This window comes from Vigna umbellata, chromosome 8 (genome assembly GCF_029865625.1).
Source record: "Vigna umbellata cultivar VRB3 chromosome 8, Vumbellata_1.0, whole genome shotgun sequence".
Taxonomy (NCBI): Eukaryota; Viridiplantae; Streptophyta; class Magnoliopsida; order Fabales; family Fabaceae; genus Vigna; species Vigna umbellata.
The window spans coordinates 33,498,452-33,516,697 of NC_142172.1; the positions used below are offsets into that span (position 1 = coordinate 33,498,452).

At 32.7% G+C, this 18,246-nt stretch overlaps 4 protein-coding genes across 6 annotated transcripts; 1 reads left to right on the forward strand and 3 right to left on the reverse strand.

Annotated features, from left to right (window-relative positions):
• Nucleotides 1–320: 320 nt before the first annotated feature.
• Nucleotides 321–4,683, reverse strand: LOC148194526 (amidase 1-like). Its single transcript, XM_088096786.1, has 10 exons — nucleotides 4,415–4,683; nucleotides 4,165–4,317; nucleotides 3,254–3,378; nucleotides 2,968–3,093; nucleotides 2,334–2,516; nucleotides 1,955–2,102; nucleotides 1,670–1,838; nucleotides 1,053–1,187; nucleotides 781–942; nucleotides 321–574 (listed from the first exon to the last, which is right to left on the reverse strand). The coding sequence occupies exons 1-9, from the start codon at nucleotides 4,522–4,524 to the stop codon at nucleotides 820–822; spliced, it is 1,272 nt and encodes a 423-aa protein (XP_087952912.1). The 5' UTR covers nucleotides 4,525–4,683; the 3' UTR covers nucleotides 321–574; nucleotides 781–819.
• Nucleotides 4,684–5,199: 516 nt separating this feature from the next.
• On the reverse strand, nucleotides 5,200–6,758 carry LOC148194527 (uncharacterized). Of its 2 annotated transcripts, none has more exons than XM_088096788.1 (5): nucleotides 6,531–6,758; nucleotides 6,395–6,450; nucleotides 6,171–6,283; nucleotides 5,799–5,863; nucleotides 5,200–5,726 (listed from the first exon to the last, which is right to left on the reverse strand). In XM_088096788.1, exons 1-5 carry the CDS (start codon nucleotides 6,614–6,616, stop codon nucleotides 5,432–5,434), a joined length of 615 nt encoding a protein of 204 aa, XP_087952914.1. In that variant the 5' UTR covers nucleotides 6,617–6,758; the 3' UTR covers nucleotides 5,200–5,431. The 2 variants fall into 2 exon arrangements, with proteins under 2 accessions (XP_087952914.1, XP_087952913.1); XM_088096787.1 differs by having other exon boundaries at nucleotides 5,200–5,729; nucleotides 6,531–6,752.
• Nucleotides 6,759–10,175: 3,417 nt separating this feature from the next.
• LOC148194528 (uncharacterized) lies at nucleotides 10,176–12,161 on the forward strand. The gene is made up of 6 exons (XM_088097644.1): nucleotides 10,176–10,232; nucleotides 10,334–10,367; nucleotides 10,575–10,658; nucleotides 10,755–10,941; nucleotides 11,355–11,622; nucleotides 11,716–12,161. Exons 1-6 carry the CDS (start codon nucleotides 10,176–10,178, stop codon nucleotides 11,920–11,922), a joined length of 837 nt encoding a protein of 278 aa, XP_087953770.1. The 3' UTR covers nucleotides 11,923–12,161.
• A 645-nt stretch (nucleotides 12,162–12,806) lies between these two features.
• On the reverse strand, nucleotides 12,807–17,399 carry LOC148194529 (serine--tRNA ligase-like). Of its 2 annotated transcripts, XM_088097570.1 has the most exons (10): nucleotides 17,187–17,399; nucleotides 17,023–17,093; nucleotides 16,773–16,934; nucleotides 16,565–16,670; nucleotides 15,992–16,185; nucleotides 15,414–15,517; nucleotides 15,146–15,329; nucleotides 14,550–14,729; nucleotides 13,569–13,772; nucleotides 12,807–13,050 (listed from the first exon to the last, which is right to left on the reverse strand). In XM_088097570.1, exons 1-10 carry the CDS (start codon nucleotides 17,317–17,319, stop codon nucleotides 12,937–12,939), a joined length of 1,452 nt encoding a protein of 483 aa, XP_087953696.1. In that variant the 5' UTR covers nucleotides 17,320–17,399; the 3' UTR covers nucleotides 12,807–12,936. The 2 variants fall into 2 exon arrangements, with proteins under 2 accessions (XP_087953696.1, XP_087953695.1); XM_088097569.1 differs by lacking the exon at nucleotides 12,807–13,050 and having other exon boundaries at nucleotides 13,368–13,772; nucleotides 17,187–17,397.
• Nucleotides 17,400–18,246: the final 847 nt, after the last annotated feature.

Genomic DNA, 18,246 nt, shown 5'->3' on the forward strand with positions numbered 1-18,246 from the left:
TTTCTTTCATCTCTTACCTTTTCTGTCATCTCTACTGTAATTCCGCATATATTGAATCATCGTCTGATTTTTTTCCAGGTGTTTGAGAGGTTTTTTTTTAGTTTTGAAAGTAAAAGTTATTAAAATACCTAAAAGGGGTTTGGCAGTGGATTGAGCTGTAATATAACTATAATGTTAACTTCATATTTGATGACACGCCAGCCAAATTCAAGAAGAGAAGGGAGAAGTGTTGGTGTGTGATAAATGGATGTTGCTCTTCACGTGTGCCTGTGAGGTGAGGTTCCCATTAAACTAATTTCTCTAAGGCTGACACAGCTGAATATCAAATGCATCAACAACAACTGATTATTTGTTAACATGATATAGTACTATTGAATTACAATCAATTTCAATGCGACTTTATTTGCTTTCATAGCCAATGACTTAAGGAATGATTGAACTTTATAACATCCGAATGAAACAGGACTCAGATAAGCATGAATTTCCTTACACAATTTCCCTTCTTTGATTTATGTCCATTGTTCAGGTTCTGCTTCTCTCCCAGCTTTGACATTGGTATCCATACTGAAAGCATCTGCAAAAGATGGGAAACATATTATTGCGCATAAGCCTAAGAATATACGTGTAGACACAGAAAAAAACAGAAAATATCTAGTTTATCGCTGACTTTCATTGTTCCAACAAGTACATAAAAAAGAGGGACTAAAATGTGACGGCACAGAGATCTCAAAGCTTCCATAAATTTCTTTTTCTCAGTTATGGTAAAAACGTAGAACTTACATCTATATCAGTAACTGATGCTCTCTGCTATGCTGCTTTCTATTCTTTGATGCTAGCATAAAGACTCTCAACAAGGTGAAGCAAAAATTTATCTGCACCATGTCTGGCAACCAGAGAAATTGATAGGGGAAGATTATTATACATCCCTAGTGGTATGCTTACCTACACAATGTCAGGAAATACCACATTGTTATAACATTCTGACATGAAGCTTAATTGATTAAGGAAAATATGAGTCCAAGTGCTTCATAAACACTAGAGAAAGGGACAACCTGGCAAAATCCAGATACTCCAGCAATGGACAGCAGGCTAAAAGCCCTTGCACGAAAGATTTCTAATTCAGACGTATTTGTTTGAAGTTTTGGGGGAGGCCCTGGAACTGTGGGGATCATGAGAACACCAAAATCCTGAAATTTTCTAACACAGTATTATAGTAACTTATACAAAAGGAAAGCTTACAAAAATAAGTGTTGCTTAATGACTACACTCCTTTATTTTTACAAAAGAGATTAAGAGGGAGAATCTATAATCTTCATTGTGGAATGAGTTGTTTCGAAAACAAACACAGTCCAGCTAGAGGATATAAAAGAAAAGTACAGATAATTTTTACTTCTGACAAATGAAAAGGTTTGCTGAAAATCAGAAGGGTTTCAAATAGTATTTCAAAAAAATTGCTCCACGATTAATAACAAGCATGTTTGAAATTATTTCTCAATGGGCAAAAAATAAAGGCTTCCTTTAGTGAAGACTTAAAGAGAGAATCTATGCCAGACAGAATGGCTTATGCATATAATATGCACACACATATATCTATATGGTTTGATTAAAATATAATTCATGTTCGTATGTTGAAATATGCTGATTATCAGTAAATTAAGAGGAAGAATACCCCAAGAAGAGCAGCAAGGGCATCGTGCAGTTCTCTTTTTACCGAATAACAGGTATCAATGTTCTCCCCTGTTGTCCTTAAGGCATCTGATACACGTTCTGAGATTCCAGGACCTAAATCTGGTTGGACTGCTGTGATCCATTCACCATGGTTATTCTTAAATTCATACCTACATTACAAGTGAAAAATAAAGCTAGAATCAAGTTTCAATCTAAGGCAATCCACAATCCGCTAGAAAATTATAATTATCTTTACTGAAGACTAGGGATTAATGGTGAGCTATACCTTTGAAGTAACCGCATGGCACTTGAAAGTGCAGACAGTGATGGAATGTTAAATATTTGGTCTGTATTCTCTTTACTCATGAAATGTTTCAAACTTGGAACATTGGTCTTCACATAGTCTCCAAGGATTTCCTGCTTTAATACATCCCCTGCAATAGTGGATACAACAAAAAACCTTCTCACTTGGTAAAATAAACTTTTTCCAAAATGCATATCATACATCGTTAGTGGGATGAAACCACAAATAGATTTATAACTAAACTAAAAGGGGTAGAACAAGAATTCCTATTAATTTAGAATTTATATCTTGGAATCTTTTGCTTTATAATTAACAATTAATAACATTGAATTGACAGCAACGGATCTATCTGATCATTCACCTCCATATAACTTCTCTACTGCTTTCACGACAGTTTGTGTAACTACATCATATGGAATGAATGAAAGCTGGAAGCAGTCCTTTGCAATGATGAAGCAAGAAGGTCTGACTGGTGCTACTTCTGGCAATTGTAGAATTACACCACCTACTTTGCTCAAAATCATTGGATCCCTGGCAAACCATCCTAGATGTAAAGATGAAGATGAGGAACAAGAAAATGAGTACCGAGAAGAAGCGCTCAACAGCTGGTGGAGCTATAATTTCAACACCACTACTTGTACACCATATCACTAGGAGATGAAATGTAGAAAAGGGAAAATTCAAACTAAAAATTTGGAGGAAAAAATTCATAGCTAACTTCGTATTGCTATATATCATGAATACCTTTTAACCAGATAAGTAGAGAAAAACAAGTACTAGAACCGTGAGGTAAATATTTTACATAAATTCTTATGTAAATTTCAGAGCACGGGATTGAATAAAGAAACTTATTCATTGTAAAGTTTAAGAGAAACTGATAACTAACTCCCCTCGAGACTATCTAATCACATTTTCATTATGATACGTTTAGGCTTTAAAATAAAAATCATGAAATGTAGAGATTTAACACAGTCATCAAGTTAATGGATTATTACCCACAGTGTCAAAACTTTGTGCCATAGGGATAACTCCTGATACTGGGATAGCACCATGAGAAGGACGAAAACCAAAAATCCCGCAGTATGATGCGGGCACTCTTACACTCCCTCCGGTGTCAGTTCCTATGATTAATAAGACCATTCCAAGTATTAATCAAATGATGCCAAAATGATACTCAACGGAAAACAAGAATAGCTCACTCTTGAGGAAAACGTATCAGCACTTGAAATTATTGACAAAATTTTGACAAAAAATGACCGATGGAAGGGAAGAATAAATCACCCAATGAGAAATCAACAAGCTTTGCACCAACTGCAACAGCAGAGCCACTAGAAGATCCTCCAGGAACTCGGTCTGCTGAACAAGGATTTCTAGGCGTGCCATAATGTATATTCTCCCCGTTTATACTGCCACAAAAGAGTACTCGGTCATGTGAGTAGAAGAAATATGGTGTTCAAAATATGCACATATCCGAGACAAAAAATACAAATAATCAGTCATATTTTATAAGGTGAAAGCTCAATAAAAATGAACAGAAGTGAGAAATTATCCATTTAAATGAAGTGCAACCTTACTTGCGTACTTTTTGAGACATCTTAATTATTGGGGAACCTTGTCCTTTCCATATGATCTACATAGTGACTGAAAGCTAAGAAAGTTATATTACTTCCAACTCTAAGATTTATCCTAACAAATCAGTCTACACAAAAATGGTAGATAATAGTCACCCTTTGAACATTAAAGCTAGTCATAAAAGAAGGTAATTCTTGTTATAAAGTTTCTCATATTTCCTTTGTTTTTTTCCCTCACTATCTTCGAAAAATCTGGGTAGTGAGACTCCTCTCCCAATCATCTGAAAAAACTCGAGCTTATGTGATTTTCTTCTTCAATGTTGCATGTTTTACACCCTATTTTGTATTAGTTTAAAAGGTTCTGCAACTCCGGTAGCCCTCTATTGGTGGTATGCAGAAGGGATGTTGGAATCCAGTATTCAACGAACTAAGTTTTGTGGTGAATGCTATAAAAGTTACTTGTATAAAGAATTCCATAAATATTACTGAATACTCTTAAAAGGTTTTCATTAAGCATTCAATTTCTACTAAGTAGGCACATCATTAAATGTTGTTGGGAACTACAGGATAGATCCCTATGGGTTTTGGAATGAGCAAAAATATGAGCAAAAAAAACCGAACCTGTAAGCCATTTCATCCATGACAGTTTTACCAACACAAGTGGCACCTGCTCCGAGAAGAGCCAAAACTGTTGGAGCAGTAGAAGTGGCCACCGGATGAGTCCTTGCCCAGTCAGGATTTCCGAAGCCGGTCACATATCCTTCCACGTCAAATCTGTTGTTCGACACAAAAACCTCCTTCAAGTTCAACTTGCAGAAAAAGTGGATTTTTGACAACAGAAATGTTGTGGCTCGAAAGGAAAAATACATACATCTCTTTAATAGCAAAGGTGAGTGAATTGAGCGGAAGATCGGGAACAGAATTTGGTGGTAAAGTGAATTTCTCCATGAATGCTCCGTAGTCATCTGAAGCTGTCTCCATTCCTGTTGTAAGTTCCTCTCTCACGTTTACAAACCACTAATGGATGGTAATGCTAATAAATTAAAGAGCATCTCAAGTCAGAATAAATTTCATAGCATTGTGTTTTACTCCACGATTCTTGTAAAGATAAGGCTAAACTTTGATTGGTCAATCCAAATACCAGTCGCACAACATTTCTTTTCTACTAACCAACCATTTAGTATATTTTATTTTCCACACCATTCATTCATTCATTTTCTTGTACACCTTGTCCACTTTTCTACTTCAAGTTTAAAAACCATTTTATTTTAGTTTTCACTTCTGGCATCATTCATTCATTTATACTATTATCCTCCATAGTTTTTAGTTTTTCCAACTGCAAGATTGTTGAAACCTACGCACTTTATTCACTTCATTTTAAATTTCTCGCACCATTTATTCGTGTTGATTAATTTATGTATTCCTATCGATCATTACTTTTCTTAGTGTTTCCAGCAGTCAACTTTTCTTTTTTTGTTTTATTGATTTATGGCGTATCGCACAGTGGAGATAACATGTTTCACACACCATTGGGTAACACCTCATATGATACATTAAACCAAATAATCAAATGTGTACATGCTTTCTTTATTTATTAATTTTTGAAAGTGTGCAAATGTTGTTAGCTTATATGCTTAAAAAATCAAGCTTTTAACATGCTGGAAAAGGAGCCTCCCCTGTTTCGTTACAACTTCATAAAATTAGACTATGGAAATTGTTATACTAACAACAAACATGTGTTAAACAACTTTACACTCTTGGGTGGAGAATGGCACCTTCTGCGGTAACTGAACAGGATCAATACCACTCATTGAAGTGTGAAAAAAATTTTCCTATGCTATTCAGGAAGAAATTACAGCAAATACATGAGAATAACAGAACAAATAATCTACTCATTTTCATCAGGATCACCATCAAATATGTATAGGTATGGAATCGCAGTTGTGCGATCAACTAATGCACTGTGAGAAACCTCAGTATTTATCCCGGGAGAGCTCCAACCTAAACGTTGTACGTACACAGCATCATAAGCTTCAATGTTCATTCCTGAAGCAAGAAATAGTTGAATCTCATATACAAATCTGTCCGTTCTTGCAGCCAGAAATCGCCTTGCAGCTTCAGAGACTGACATCTTGAACTCTTCCTGTTTCTTTTCGGGTGCAATCACGAGTGACTTCTGCTCTCTTCTGTAATTCAAGAGTTATTACTAGTCACCATCCATGTTTTCCGCACTCAAAATGCACAAAGAAACTTACCTTGTATATAATGCTGCTTTGACCACGCCAATTATATGGTGCACAATGATGTCAACATCCTCCTCCTTTAGATTAGAAAAAGCAGGTTTAAGTCAAGATTTAAGACACCTATGCAATTACTATAGCAACCCCCACTCCCGTTTTCCTCCCTCCCCAAGAAAAACTGATTAAAAGACAGAGAGGGAAGGATTTGAAAGAATCAGAAATTTCACCAATGATTATTAAGCACATACATACAATAGCACTAAAGAAAACGTAAATGTGAATCAATATACGTGTAGCAGATAAATCACACTGTTACTGGATATTTTCCAGTGTCAAGGCCTGAGAGATAATGCACCAACAAACCACTAATCTGATAAGTTTACTAACCTGGATAAGTGCTTGAATTTCTCTTCTTAACCAACTTTCAAGCCAGGAGTTTGGCTGAGAGTACTTACGAGATCTCCAATATTGTGATATATTGAATATGTCATCTAACAAACCTGCTCACAGCGAGTTCAAAAAAAAAGTAACATAAAAATATCAAGAACGAATATTTGACACAAACCAAAGGATAGACAGACACCATTATCTCATAGAAGTAGGACGAACACCTTGATCAGTGTAATAGCATTGTAATCTATATCTGTGCGCTCTTGACAAGATAAAACTGCACACACAAACAGAGGAACAAAGTATAAAACGGATAAATCTACCAAAATTTTTAACTTGGACTGAAACAAGACAAACCTATCCTCAAAATCCTTATTCACATAGTGCCGCTGAATGCAACTTCCTTCCACTTCATACACGATAGAAAAATTTTCTGTCTGCATATTAAACACGAACTAAGAAGTCAGCAGGTCACTTGATCGAGCTTGATACTAACTTCTACTATCATTCACCCACTTGATTGTTATAAATCATCATCCTTAATGATTTGCAAATTTGGACATCCATAAGAAGCATTTCAGGGAGCTGTAAATTGAGAGCACTTNTTACTTAGTCACCCGGACAGTGTTGACACTTTGATGGTTGGAACTATCTTTTACATCTCTTGAAACATTTGATATGTCATTTTCAGTTGTCTTGTAATTCTGTCTCATAGTATCCCATTAAGCTAAATATGAATACGAAATATCACTTGGAAACTTATCCTACTATCATTCACACATTCATGCATTCCATTAAATATGAATACCTTCTAAATTATTAGACTCAAAGTGAAAAATCATCTTAAAATATAAACGAGAGGACATTATCTAATGTTTCAGTTAGGAATCGAATTCAACTATTTACTATGTTATATATGTCATAAAAGTTTGAATGCTCACTTTTGTCATAGTTCATTCTAAATATCTGTTTATTCACTCAAACTTAAATTATTTTTAAAAAGTATTTTAATGTCAAAATAAATAAAAAATCAACAGTTCTGATAAATATATATTAAATACAATCACATACTTATTATTCTTTAAATTTATTATTTCATTATTGTTTCCACTGTTGACTTAATGTTTATAGAAGTTCATGACAATTTTTTAATTATTGAATTCTACAAGTTAACTTTTGATTATCTTATCACAGAGCGTTCATACATATCTAGTAAATGTGTATTATATATTATGTAGTTATGTTAGAATGAATTTTGTTTTTCTTAAACTAATATCAATAGTGCGAAATAACACTCTTTTAATAACTTTGGGTACGCATCTCCTCTTAATATATTATAGTTTATTTCATAACATAGTTAAAGATATTGAGTACATATTTTCTCACGTTATTTCATATTATAAAATAGATTAATGATTCAAATTGTATTACCTATATGGAACAAAAATTAAATATGTTTTTAATCCTGGAATTATTGTCTATCTATATTTAATATTTAATATAGTTTGAGTTATTAAATTTTAAAAATAATAAATATAGTGATGAAAAGTTGAAGTTATTCGTGGAATATGGATATAAACTATTTCTATTGAGCCATCTTGAATCATTATGGAGCTTCTAGTAGAGTGTGAATAATTTAAACTTTATATTTTGGATAGTATAAGATTTATTTTGATCATGTATTCTGAACCGAGTAATAGAGGATTTCTAGACCACTTGGATCAACAAATGTCAAGGCCCATTATTAACCTAAAGTGGACGTCCATGAGCTTATGTTAATAACGTGGTCAAAGTTTTAACCTAGCTTGGTAAACAAGAGTGTGTAGGACATTTCCATGTGAGAGTGGTCGTGTGTCATGCTCACATTGGACAAGTTTTCTCATAGTTATTAGCCAGATTCCACTCTAGGAACAGAGAGGATTATCCATAAACAGTGACTACATGTCCTCCTCCTATTGGAAAGAAATTTTGTCTTTGTCTCTAAGTCAGGTCAAGGTAGTGTTTTTAGAATTTTGCTTCTACATTTTAGAGACACACTTAGTCTATAAATAAATGTGTCTCTACCCTTGTATTCTTACTTTGAAATTATTAATGAAATGCTGCCAAAATATTAAGTCTTTCTATTAGTCTCTAAAATCAACGCTGGAGCATCCCATAGTTTTTTCTAATCACCTTTCTTGAAGAGTTGACCTAACCTCTTTAAGAGCATCTTCCACTCAAATTCTTTTACCATACACAACATCACAAGTCACGAGCCTTCACCTAAAATCATCAATAGCTTCTGCACCATCTCACCTTTAGACTATCACCATAGCTTGTGTTCTAGTTTTGGCCTAACTTAACTAAAAGGCTGCTATCATATAGTCATTAAAATCTAGAGTTAAATTTAATGAACATGTGTCGTTTCATGCTTATATTTAACTTGTTTACAACATTTAATACTTTATAATTCAAATGTTAGTATATCTAACATAATTTAACATATGAAAAAGTTAATCTCATTAAATTAAAAATACTGTATCAATTTATTTTTAAAATTTTAAAAATCAAAATATTTCAAAATTTTAAATATAAATAAATTATTATTTTATATCTTAAGTTTAAGGACTATAAATATATATTTAATCATATAATCACGTTTGACTTATTCAACCATGTAAATTAGATTGAATCAAAAGCAAAAGAAAAACTATTAACAAAAGAGAAAATTTACTTTTTAATATTTTTACTTCGTATATCTTAATTGATATTCCCAAATAAATCATGTGTTTATGATTTGTGTGTATGTATGAATAAATTTTAAAATGGCATAAATGTTGCACATTTATAATTGTATGAGAAATATAAAAAAATAATAAAAATAATTTATGTCTTATAAATGTTATGCTGAAAAAGAAAATAAATATATTACTAATGTAATAAGATTTAATCTATAAAAATTAAAAATATTTATTTTCAAAGGAATTATCAAATTATATTAATCTTCCAAAAATATATAGAAATCGCTGTTCATGCTAAAAAAATAAACACAACTATAACATAACATTAAGATACAAACAAAATTTAAAAAGTAAAGCTGATAATTTTGAACTTACCTTGATTCTGAAAATTATTTTCGGTTTTTGTTATCTCTTCATTTCTGAAAATTAACATAAAGAGTACCAAGATTATAATTAAAAGGAAGACCAATGGTATTTGTAGAAGAAATCATCAAGAATTAGAATATCATCACTCGATTTACTCTATACCTTATTTGGACATATAATCAACGGATAAAAAAGCACAATAGTAAAATTTTAAATAAGATACATCTTCTTCCCACACCTTCATAAATTTCTCCTTGCACCCCATAAAAAAATTATTTTTATTTTTTAAAATTGTATAATTTAATTTGAAAGTTAAAAATGACTTTCATATTATGTACTCTAAAAGTAAAAAATAAATTCCAAAAATCAAGAGGGTTAAAAAGAAAAAAGGCTTCCGAATTACATAGCTTGAAACTAAAATATAATATTCAAATTGTATAATTTAAAAACCAAATAACTTTCAAATCTTAGGATCTAAAAGTTCTTTCAAGAAAACAATAGCTTGCAGAATGAACATTCATGAGTATTTTTTACTTTAAAATTATACAGTTTGAAAGTCCTTTTGACTTCCAATTATATAATCTGAAAATCTTTTTGTAAAGAAAAAAAATGACTTTGGGATTGTATATGGAAAACAACTTTCAGACAATAAAAAAAATAAAAAAATAGATTTATTTTTTTATATTTCAAATAAGCTCATTCTGCCATAAAATATTTTTTTTATATTGGGTGCATGGGAAATTTATAGAGGTGCAGGAAGAAAGTTTCATTAATGAATTAACATGACCCAATCCAGTTTTGTAGGTTGGTCCAGTTACGCATCTAGATTAACAAATTCTCAAGAAGAACATAAGAAAAGATGAACATGAACAGAAGTTAAAGAAAGAAACTTTGGAGTGAAAGAAAAATATTGAAAATGATGTCAGGACATTATACCTCCATTGAAAATCAAAAGGTTTCAGGATCGGTACCTGTAAGTTACCATCATCAATATCATCATCATCAAATCTTCTTGTAATTCAGTTTATCTTCCACTTTTTATTATCATCACAATTCATTTTTAATTTCATGCAGGCCGTTCCAGATCCACAATCCTTCAAATTTTCAGGTTCATTCATTACCAAATCCACTTTCATTTTCATGTTTGTCACTTATAATGTTGCCCATGCCATTGAATAAATAAAATCATTAAATTACATTACACGAATCTTAAACAAAGAAATAATGGATAGATATATAACGTAAGTTTTTTGAATGTCATGCATTGATTTTATTGTTTTTAGTTTGTAAGATATTTTTGTATTGATGGATGCAGATTCAAATCTTCAAACATTTCCTCCTGCAGCACAAGGAAAGATTGGTGGCAGTGGTGGTTCAAGGCCTCCAACTAATGTTAATGGTATTTTTTTTTTTAATTTTCTGTATAACTACGTTGTAATTTGTTACTTGCATTGGAACAAGAATTGTGTGATTGTTTTTTATTTGTATTATACAGATACATTTTCAAAAACAGTATCTAGTTCCGACGAATCCCAGCAAAGTGGTTGGTTTCAGGCATTTTCACTCTCCACTTACAAACCATACTTTGATATTGACACTATAGATGTTCTGGATCGAATTAAAGATTCACTCTATCCATTCAATGGAGCTTTTAAAGAAAAAACTGCTTCCAATCCTGATTTGTAAGTTTACTTTATTCCTTCTAATTTTTTCTTTAGTTACCAAATTACAGATCAATGGTTATTAATATATTATACCACCAACTTGACAGTTCTTTCATTGCTTACTCTTTTCTAAACCTAGGTTATGAGGAAGACATGATAATATTTAACTTTAAATAAGAAATTTTAGTTCTCAGGCTCAACTAATATTAGACTTATTTTTATATTGAAATAGGATAAGACAGTGTGAATCCATTTCATGTTCTCCAAACTGGAGACGAAGAAGAATATATAGTTAATTAGATTAGATGAAATGCATTCAATTTCACTTGATTGTGTTAATTCTCATGTTATTTCACAGTAGTGTTTTTAGTTGCTTGAGTTTCTCGTTACCTGATTACCAAGGTTTGAATTTCACCAGAAATGTGCAACAGGTATGGACCATTCTGGATCTGCACCACCTTAATATTTGTAGCGGCTTCTATTGGCACATTTGTGACATACATAGCTCACAAATTGAAGCATCAGGAATGGAACTATGACATAAATGTGGTGACTTGGTCTGCTGGCTTGTTTTATGGTTATGCCATCTTTGTTCCTCTTTGTTTGTATCTAATCCTCAAATACTTCTCTGTACCTTCTGGCCTTGTCCAACTACTTTGTCTTTATGGATATTCCCTGTTTGTCTTTATTCCAGCACTGGTAAGTGACTGCTATTAAAATGTTAGCTCTCGCAAGAAAAATATGAAATTTGACATTTTTCTTTGCATCTTCCAAACCCTTTGTTTGGTGCAGTGTTTGTCTGTTGTGCCATGGGAGATATTCAGATGGGTGATTGCTGGGGTGGCTGGATTCATGTCAGCAACTTTTGTAGCACTTAACCTTCGGGCACATATTATGTCAGCTGGAGAACGATGGCTTTTGATTGTTGCTGGCATTTTTCTATTACAGTTGGCTCTGTCTCTTGTACTCAAGATCTACCTCTTCAAAATAACAGTATGAAAGGAAACTGGTATTGTTATCGATCAACATCAATGAAGTGTAAATAAAGAGAGTTTTTGTTGTTTTTAATTTTCAGTGATATGATTTGTATGTTGAATAACTACTAGCAATTGCTTCAGTGTATTACATCTATAACATGTCTCTCAAGTAAGAACCTTTAGACTTGAAATTTGGATACAAGCTCACCAATCTTGTGCCAGAATACCTGAGAAAAATTCAATACCAAAATAGTGGCGAAGTATTCTATAATTTGTTGCATCTAAATTCCACTGTTTTTTTTAAGTGAAGAAATAACAAGAAATTGGCATATTATTTACATGAGAGGTTCTGCCAATGACTAGAATTAGAATTAAATAGAATAACAATGGTATAATCCGATGGTAGTAGGTTTTGTTCTATAGTTGCTAATAAAGTAACTTCTTGTTGTATAACCCTGTTCTGTTTTTCTAACAAGGAAAAATATTCTATTTTATTTCGTTAGTATAGAAGAACATGGCAAACTTAACATTACTATTGGGCGAGGAAGAGATGGATTAAAAAAGAAGTGAAGCAATGTAATTGATATTTTAATATAATATTTTCCTAGAATACTATTTTTAAGAATAAGAAAAAAAAATATGGGATGAAACATGAACTTTGCAGTGGTTACTTATTCTAAAATAAAATATTCAATTAAAATTGTTCGTCAAAATTGGATAGAATAGTTTTTGATAAATTATCTATTTTTGTTAAATACTATTTCTTTTTCTGTATAATTGTCAAATTTATTTTAAGATTTATTACATCAGTAGGTTTTTGAAGTCTAGGAATTTTAATTAACTTTCTAAAGCGTATTTGACTAAAATTCGAATTACCACTGGGAAATCCATGCCAGAACACAAGAATAAGAAAGGAATCGTAGGAGGTTCTGACAATTTTTTTCTATGAATAAACTATTTGACCGTCGAATAATAGAGATTCAGAAACATGGGAATCAGTCCACCGCGTAAAACCTATGAACGTTATGGGCAATTACTACAAGACTAGGTTAAAAACTCTAGCCCCTATTTTCCAGACCGCATTCCTCTTTCCCACGAAATTTGTAAATGAATTTAGTATTTGAGCAGCTCGATTAAATTGAACGTGTTTCTGTTTCAAAACCCTGCAAGACAAAACCAATACACACTTCAGAATTCTAATCCCATATCCCAGAATTTTCCTTGCACTTCTACAGCACTCAAATTCAGCTTCATATTCGTATTTCACAGGATTCTGTCACGGTGATCAAATTATTCCCCGTAACCCCTATGGAAGAAAAAGATTTATGCCCAATCAAATAATCTCTTCTCAAAATAACCAGACTTAGCAAGCAATGAAAATAAACACATTCTGACGCGTTTCAAGCAAAATCAGATCAGGATCTGTATTTTTTAACCATTTCGCAATCAATATTAAGAACACCAAAATGCAATTAAAAATGCACAAATATTTTAGAGTATGAATTACAGAATGTATTATGCTGTGTACTTTGACCAAAAATTTGTGCGTGCTCCTAAAAATAAAAAATGGCAGTTGTAAACAGTGTGGTGGATAAAGAAAGGCTCATCATAACCTACAACTCTTAGAAAACTTTTCATAAATATCACTGACTTAAAATGTAATTAGGCCTTCGATTTCTTCCCTTTGGCTTCATTAGATGGTTGGTTCTTGAAAGGCAGGAAAGTCTTTCCCCCCATGAATGGCCTAAGGACTTCTGGTATCTCTACCCCATCTTCCTTCTGGAAGTTCTCTAGTATGCAGCAAATGGTCCTCTCAGTAGCCGTGAGAGTAGAATTCAACAAATGAACATATTGCTTCATCTGCTCGTTGCTCTGAAACAGATAAACGGATGCAAAGTCAAATAGTTAAACTTCTGAAAGTTTATAGGGGCATTGGAATCAATTAGAACTAAAATGGAACATTATTCACGGGAAATTTTCAGCATCACACTATGATCAATTAAAGGTTTAATTATGGAACATCATAGGCTCTTAACACAAAGAAGCCTCATAAAAATATACATCTTTGCTTGTCTGCCCAATAAATTTCACCGAAAGGCTATACTAGCACGAAAAGTAAGAAATTAGAGATTTCCAGACAGAATGGGTTTCGTAGATATTAAAGAACCACAACCAACTATAGAAAAATAGGAAGAAAAGGTAATGAACAATCGGTGAAAGGAGTAGGTCACTAATGATTTATTTCAGACTAATAACAAAAAAGGGCTACAGGGGAATGAACATTCCTACAGCCAGAGCTGAGCTCCCACAGAGGGCTAATGCTCTCTGTCCATAACTAGTTTGATTACCCTCAAAGGATACCCTTGCTTCTTATACTCAACTAATATAACAGAAACCCCCTCAATCAAATTTTGTTATTCCAACACTCCGCCACATCAACACTCTCCTTCCCCCTTTTGTTTCTCCTTACATACACTCCACACCTTAAGCCTGGTCAGCCGACATGCTAATACCAAATGATCATCCTATCTATCAATAAAAGCAGATTGAGAGGTTTTTACATGAAGGTCCCATTTTATAAATGGAAATGAAAATTTTAGTGAAGTTAATAAATAATGCTTACTGAAGTCAGTCATTAACATGACTAACCTTTTTCTGACCATATCGAATTTCTAATCTTCTAGCCTGATAATCTGTACAGTTTGAACAGGACACTAGCTCTCTGTAAGCTTGAGAGGCTGGAAACCATGCTTCTAGATCATACTTCTTTGCTGCAGCATCATTCAAAGCACCAGATACAATGGAAACAACTTGATACGGAAGGTTTAACTGCAGTAAATAAAATTTAATAGCATGAGAAACAAAAAAAATTGTGGAAAGTAGTAAGAAGTCAATATAGTCAGACGACCAACCAATACATCAATCTACATGCAATGATATCCATAAAAAGTAGAACACGGTAAAATTAAGTAATCACTTGGCCAATACAGAGGGCAAACAATCATCCAAGTACAATGAAGTTGTAGTTATAAAAAATTTAGAAAAAAAATAAGGGGACGCACTAAACTTTCCCATGGTTAGATATATTTGGCATGTCAAACAACATACTTTCCCATTTTATTAATGGTACCCTGGGATCACTGTTTCCAAATTGTATATTACATGTTTATTTGAAATTTGAACTCATTCACGTAGTTGCCTTAAACATTATTTGCTTAATGATGAGAACTGTGGCTGTATCATACCGCTTTGTAGAAATCCTCGGAGTTCTTAAGCATTTCCTCATGCATGTTCCACGAATCGTTGTCATTTGGGCTAGTGAGGCAAAATTGCTCCACTTTCTCAAATTGGTGAACTCGGAATATTCCTAAAGTGTCTCGACCATGAGATCCCGCTTCTTTGCGAAAGCATGATGAATACCCAGCATATCTGCAGAAAGCATATTTTCGGAGTTAAAGGTAACATAGTCTTCTAGGTTTCAATGTTAACATGTGGGAAAGAAAATGATATTACCTTATTGGTAGCTGGGATGGGTGGATCCAATCATCTAAGTGATACGCACAGAGCGGCTGTTCTGCTGTAGCAATCAGATATTTGTCATCTCCTTCACCAGTTACCTAACACAATAACCTTTTAGATGAACTCAAAAAACAGCTAAAGTGGTATTTGTTTCATATCTATTATTATTTACCTTCATAACAACAAAAACACTGCATTTCTTTTACTGTGCTACCTGATGTCAATGTTTTAAGGAGAAAATGATCTTGTTTTCTCCATTTTTCTTCGGCTTTTTTTAAAATGAAAATTGAATGAATACAAGGTGCATTTTGTGATTATAAATCAAAACATTTCAACTGAAACAGAAAGGAGAAAACAGACCAAACCAAACATTATGTAAGCATTAAAACTTTAAGCAATACAGTACAAAAAAAGCTATTGACAGTTTGGCACTAAAAGATTATGGATATTATTCAACAAAGCAAATAGGCATATAAATATAAAGATAAATTATATACAAAACTATTTATCAAGGTCTTAAAAATCACATTGCATTTGGATATAGGCAGATAATGAAATTTACTAAGTTTTACCTTATATAGTTCTTCATCAAATTGGGCTAACTGAGCACACTTTGACATTATATCTTTTCTCATGAAGAAAGGAGTGTGCAATAAAGTATACTCCCTTTTTTCCAAAAAATCAAGCCCAAAGTTGATAAGAGCTTGATTAAGACGAACACCATCTCCTTTGAGATAGAAACCTCTACCTCCAGCTATATCAGCTCCTGTTATGTAGCAAGCAAATTGAGATAAGAGATTAGAATGCATATGTGAACAATAGGAGCAGAAACGCACAAATTAGGGAAAGCATTGGCTACTACTGTTGAAATCTAACAGTGTTCGTGTTCGTAGTCTGCAGTATTAGATTTTTGTGCCACATGCAAAACGGTATTACAGACCAATAATACTCATAAGTTTCGCAATCAAGATGGTGTCAGCAAGACCAATCATACACACGGCTATAGTTCATAAAGTATACTACTAAGAGAGAAAAGAGTTCGAGGAAAAAATTACATCGAAAAGTAAAACCAAAATGCTTGTCACCCCATAGAAATGAGTAAAACAGAAATTCATCACTTAAACACCATATAAATAAATTCACACCTTTCTTTGTATCTGCTATACCGAGAAGCTCAACTAGATCCACATGATTCTTTAGTTTAGGCTCCACTCTTTTCTCCCCCCACGATCTAACCACAGCATTGTTGGCCTAACGCATAGAAAACTCCGGGATTTATTACGAGCATTAAAAACAAACACAAGTAAAATAGTACTAACAATTATTACAAAAGAAAAATAAAAATAAGAAAACCTCATCGTTGCTGACTGGAACCGAATCGTGTACGAGATTTCCAATAGTTTCCAACTTGGAATTCAAGAGATTTAGAGTTTCCCGGACTTCAACCTCTTTCTCCGCTATCAATTTCTTGGTCTCCTCCGATTCACTAATGAACTTAGAAGCATCCTCACCAGCCTAACATGCAGAACATAATTAAAATGAAACCATTCAAATTAGCATCTTAATTAAAAAAAATATAGAAAAGCCAAATGAAGACACTTACACGCTTGAGTTTGGAGACTTCCTTATTGATCTTGTTGAAATCCTTGCGGAGAGTCTCTAACTCGAATTGACCTGAAAAATCACACATAAGATATAGCATTGGTGCGAGATTCCACTGGCTACATTGTTATTGTGAAGAGAGAGAGAGTAAGAGAGAGAGAGTACGCTTTCGCCATTCTTTGTCGAGATCGATGACCTCGTCAACGACTTCGACGGGAGCGAAACGACGGCGTTGCGATTCACGGACGAGCTCAGGGTTATGACCCTTTTCCTCCCTGAATAGGTTGATGTCCAACATGCTTCTTCTCACGCCGCCACCACTGAATGTAAGAAATGAGAAGAAGGGTTTCACGACTTTAACAAGAGGGTTTTTCTCTTCTAATTTTCTTCGCTACCTTCTTTTAACTGCAAAATGTAAATCATTTTTTATTTCCAATTGTTAATAAAAAAATAATTGCGACTCCAGTTTCTTTTTCGTAATTCGAAGATTCCAATGGATATATATGGTTGGTAATAAAAGTAATTTCTTCATTCATCTCTTTTTTTTTTTTAAATTGTAAACGTTATTATTGACCATTAAAGTAGTTATGAATTTTATTTATTAAAAAGATTTATTGGATACATATGGGAGAGAAATATAAGTAAAGAAAGTGAGAGAAGAAATTAAAAAAAAAAAGTTTAAAAATAGAGATGATTTAGTTCAAAAAAATATGGGAAAAAGAAAAGATTTCTTATAAAAAATACTTATTACTCTTTTCTATTATACTAACAGTTGTTATTACTATAGAAAATCAAACCATACAAAATATAATTAATTTTATTCACAATACTATTAATTACGTGTTCTTATTTAAACACCGTTCATTTTAATATTGATAAAATAATATTCTAAAGATTACCTTAGTTATAATCAACTATTCTAACTAATTTTTATTACAGGACATAGTTTCAAGTAAAGAAAATGATATGGATTTGCACCTCCAAAAGTACGTTGGTATATTTTTTTAAGTACAAATATAATTCATTAAACAATATGCTGTTAATAGAAATAAAATAAAGAAATAAATTCATTAGAAGTAAAATACATAAATAAATCACATTTTCAGTTGAGATGAGTCTGATGGCATAAGTTATAGGAGCTTGTGTAATTAGCAATTAAAACTCATTTAGACTAGGCGAGGTATAAAAGTATGTATTCAAAATTTTATTCAAAAATATTTTTTTT

Coding starts and splice junctions, on each gene's coding strand:
- LOC148194526 (XM_088096786.1), bottom strand. CDS start 4,524: ATGGAGACAGCTTCAGATGACTACGGAGCATTCATGGAGAAATTCACT. Junction 3,094..3,253: donor GCTTGTTGATTTCTCATTGG/GTGATTTATTCT, acceptor TATTAATCATAG/GAACTGACACCGGAGGGAGT. Junction 943..1,052: donor GAGTATCTGGATTTTGCCAG/GTTGTCCCTTTC, acceptor GACATTGTGTAG/GTAAGCATACCACTAGGGAT.
- LOC148194527 (XM_088096787.1), bottom strand. CDS start 6,616: ATGCAGACAGAAAATTTTTCTATCGTGTATGAAGTGGAAGGAAGTTGC. Junction 6,451..6,530: donor AATAAGGATTTTGAGGATAG/GTTTGTCTTGTT, acceptor TTGTGTGTGCAG/TTTTATCTTGTCAAGAGCGC. Junction 6,284..6,394: donor ATGCTATTACACTGATCAAG/GTGTTCGTCCTA, acceptor CGCTGTGAGCAG/GTTTGTTAGATGACATATTC.
- LOC148194528 (XM_088097644.1), top strand. CDS start 10,176: ATGATGTCAGGACATTATACCTCCATTGAAAATCAAAAGGTTTCAGGA. Junction 10,233..10,333: donor AGGTTTCAGGATCGGTACCT/GTAAGTTACCAT, acceptor AATTTCATGCAG/GCCGTTCCAGATCCACAATC. Junction 10,659..10,754: donor GCCTCCAACTAATGTTAATG/GTATTTTTTTTT, acceptor TGTATTATACAG/ATACATTTTCAAAAACAGTA.
- LOC148194529 (XM_088097570.1), bottom strand. CDS start 17,319: ATGTTGGACATCAACCTATTCAGGGAGGAAAAGGGTCATAACCCTGAG. Junction 15,518..15,991: donor TTGATGAAGAACTATATAAG/GTAAAACTTAGT, acceptor TTATTGTGTTAG/GTAACTGGTGAAGGAGATGA. Junction 13,773..14,549: donor TTCGATATGGTCAGAAAAAG/GTTAGTCATGTT, acceptor TATCTGTTTCAG/AGCAACGAGCAGATGAAGCA.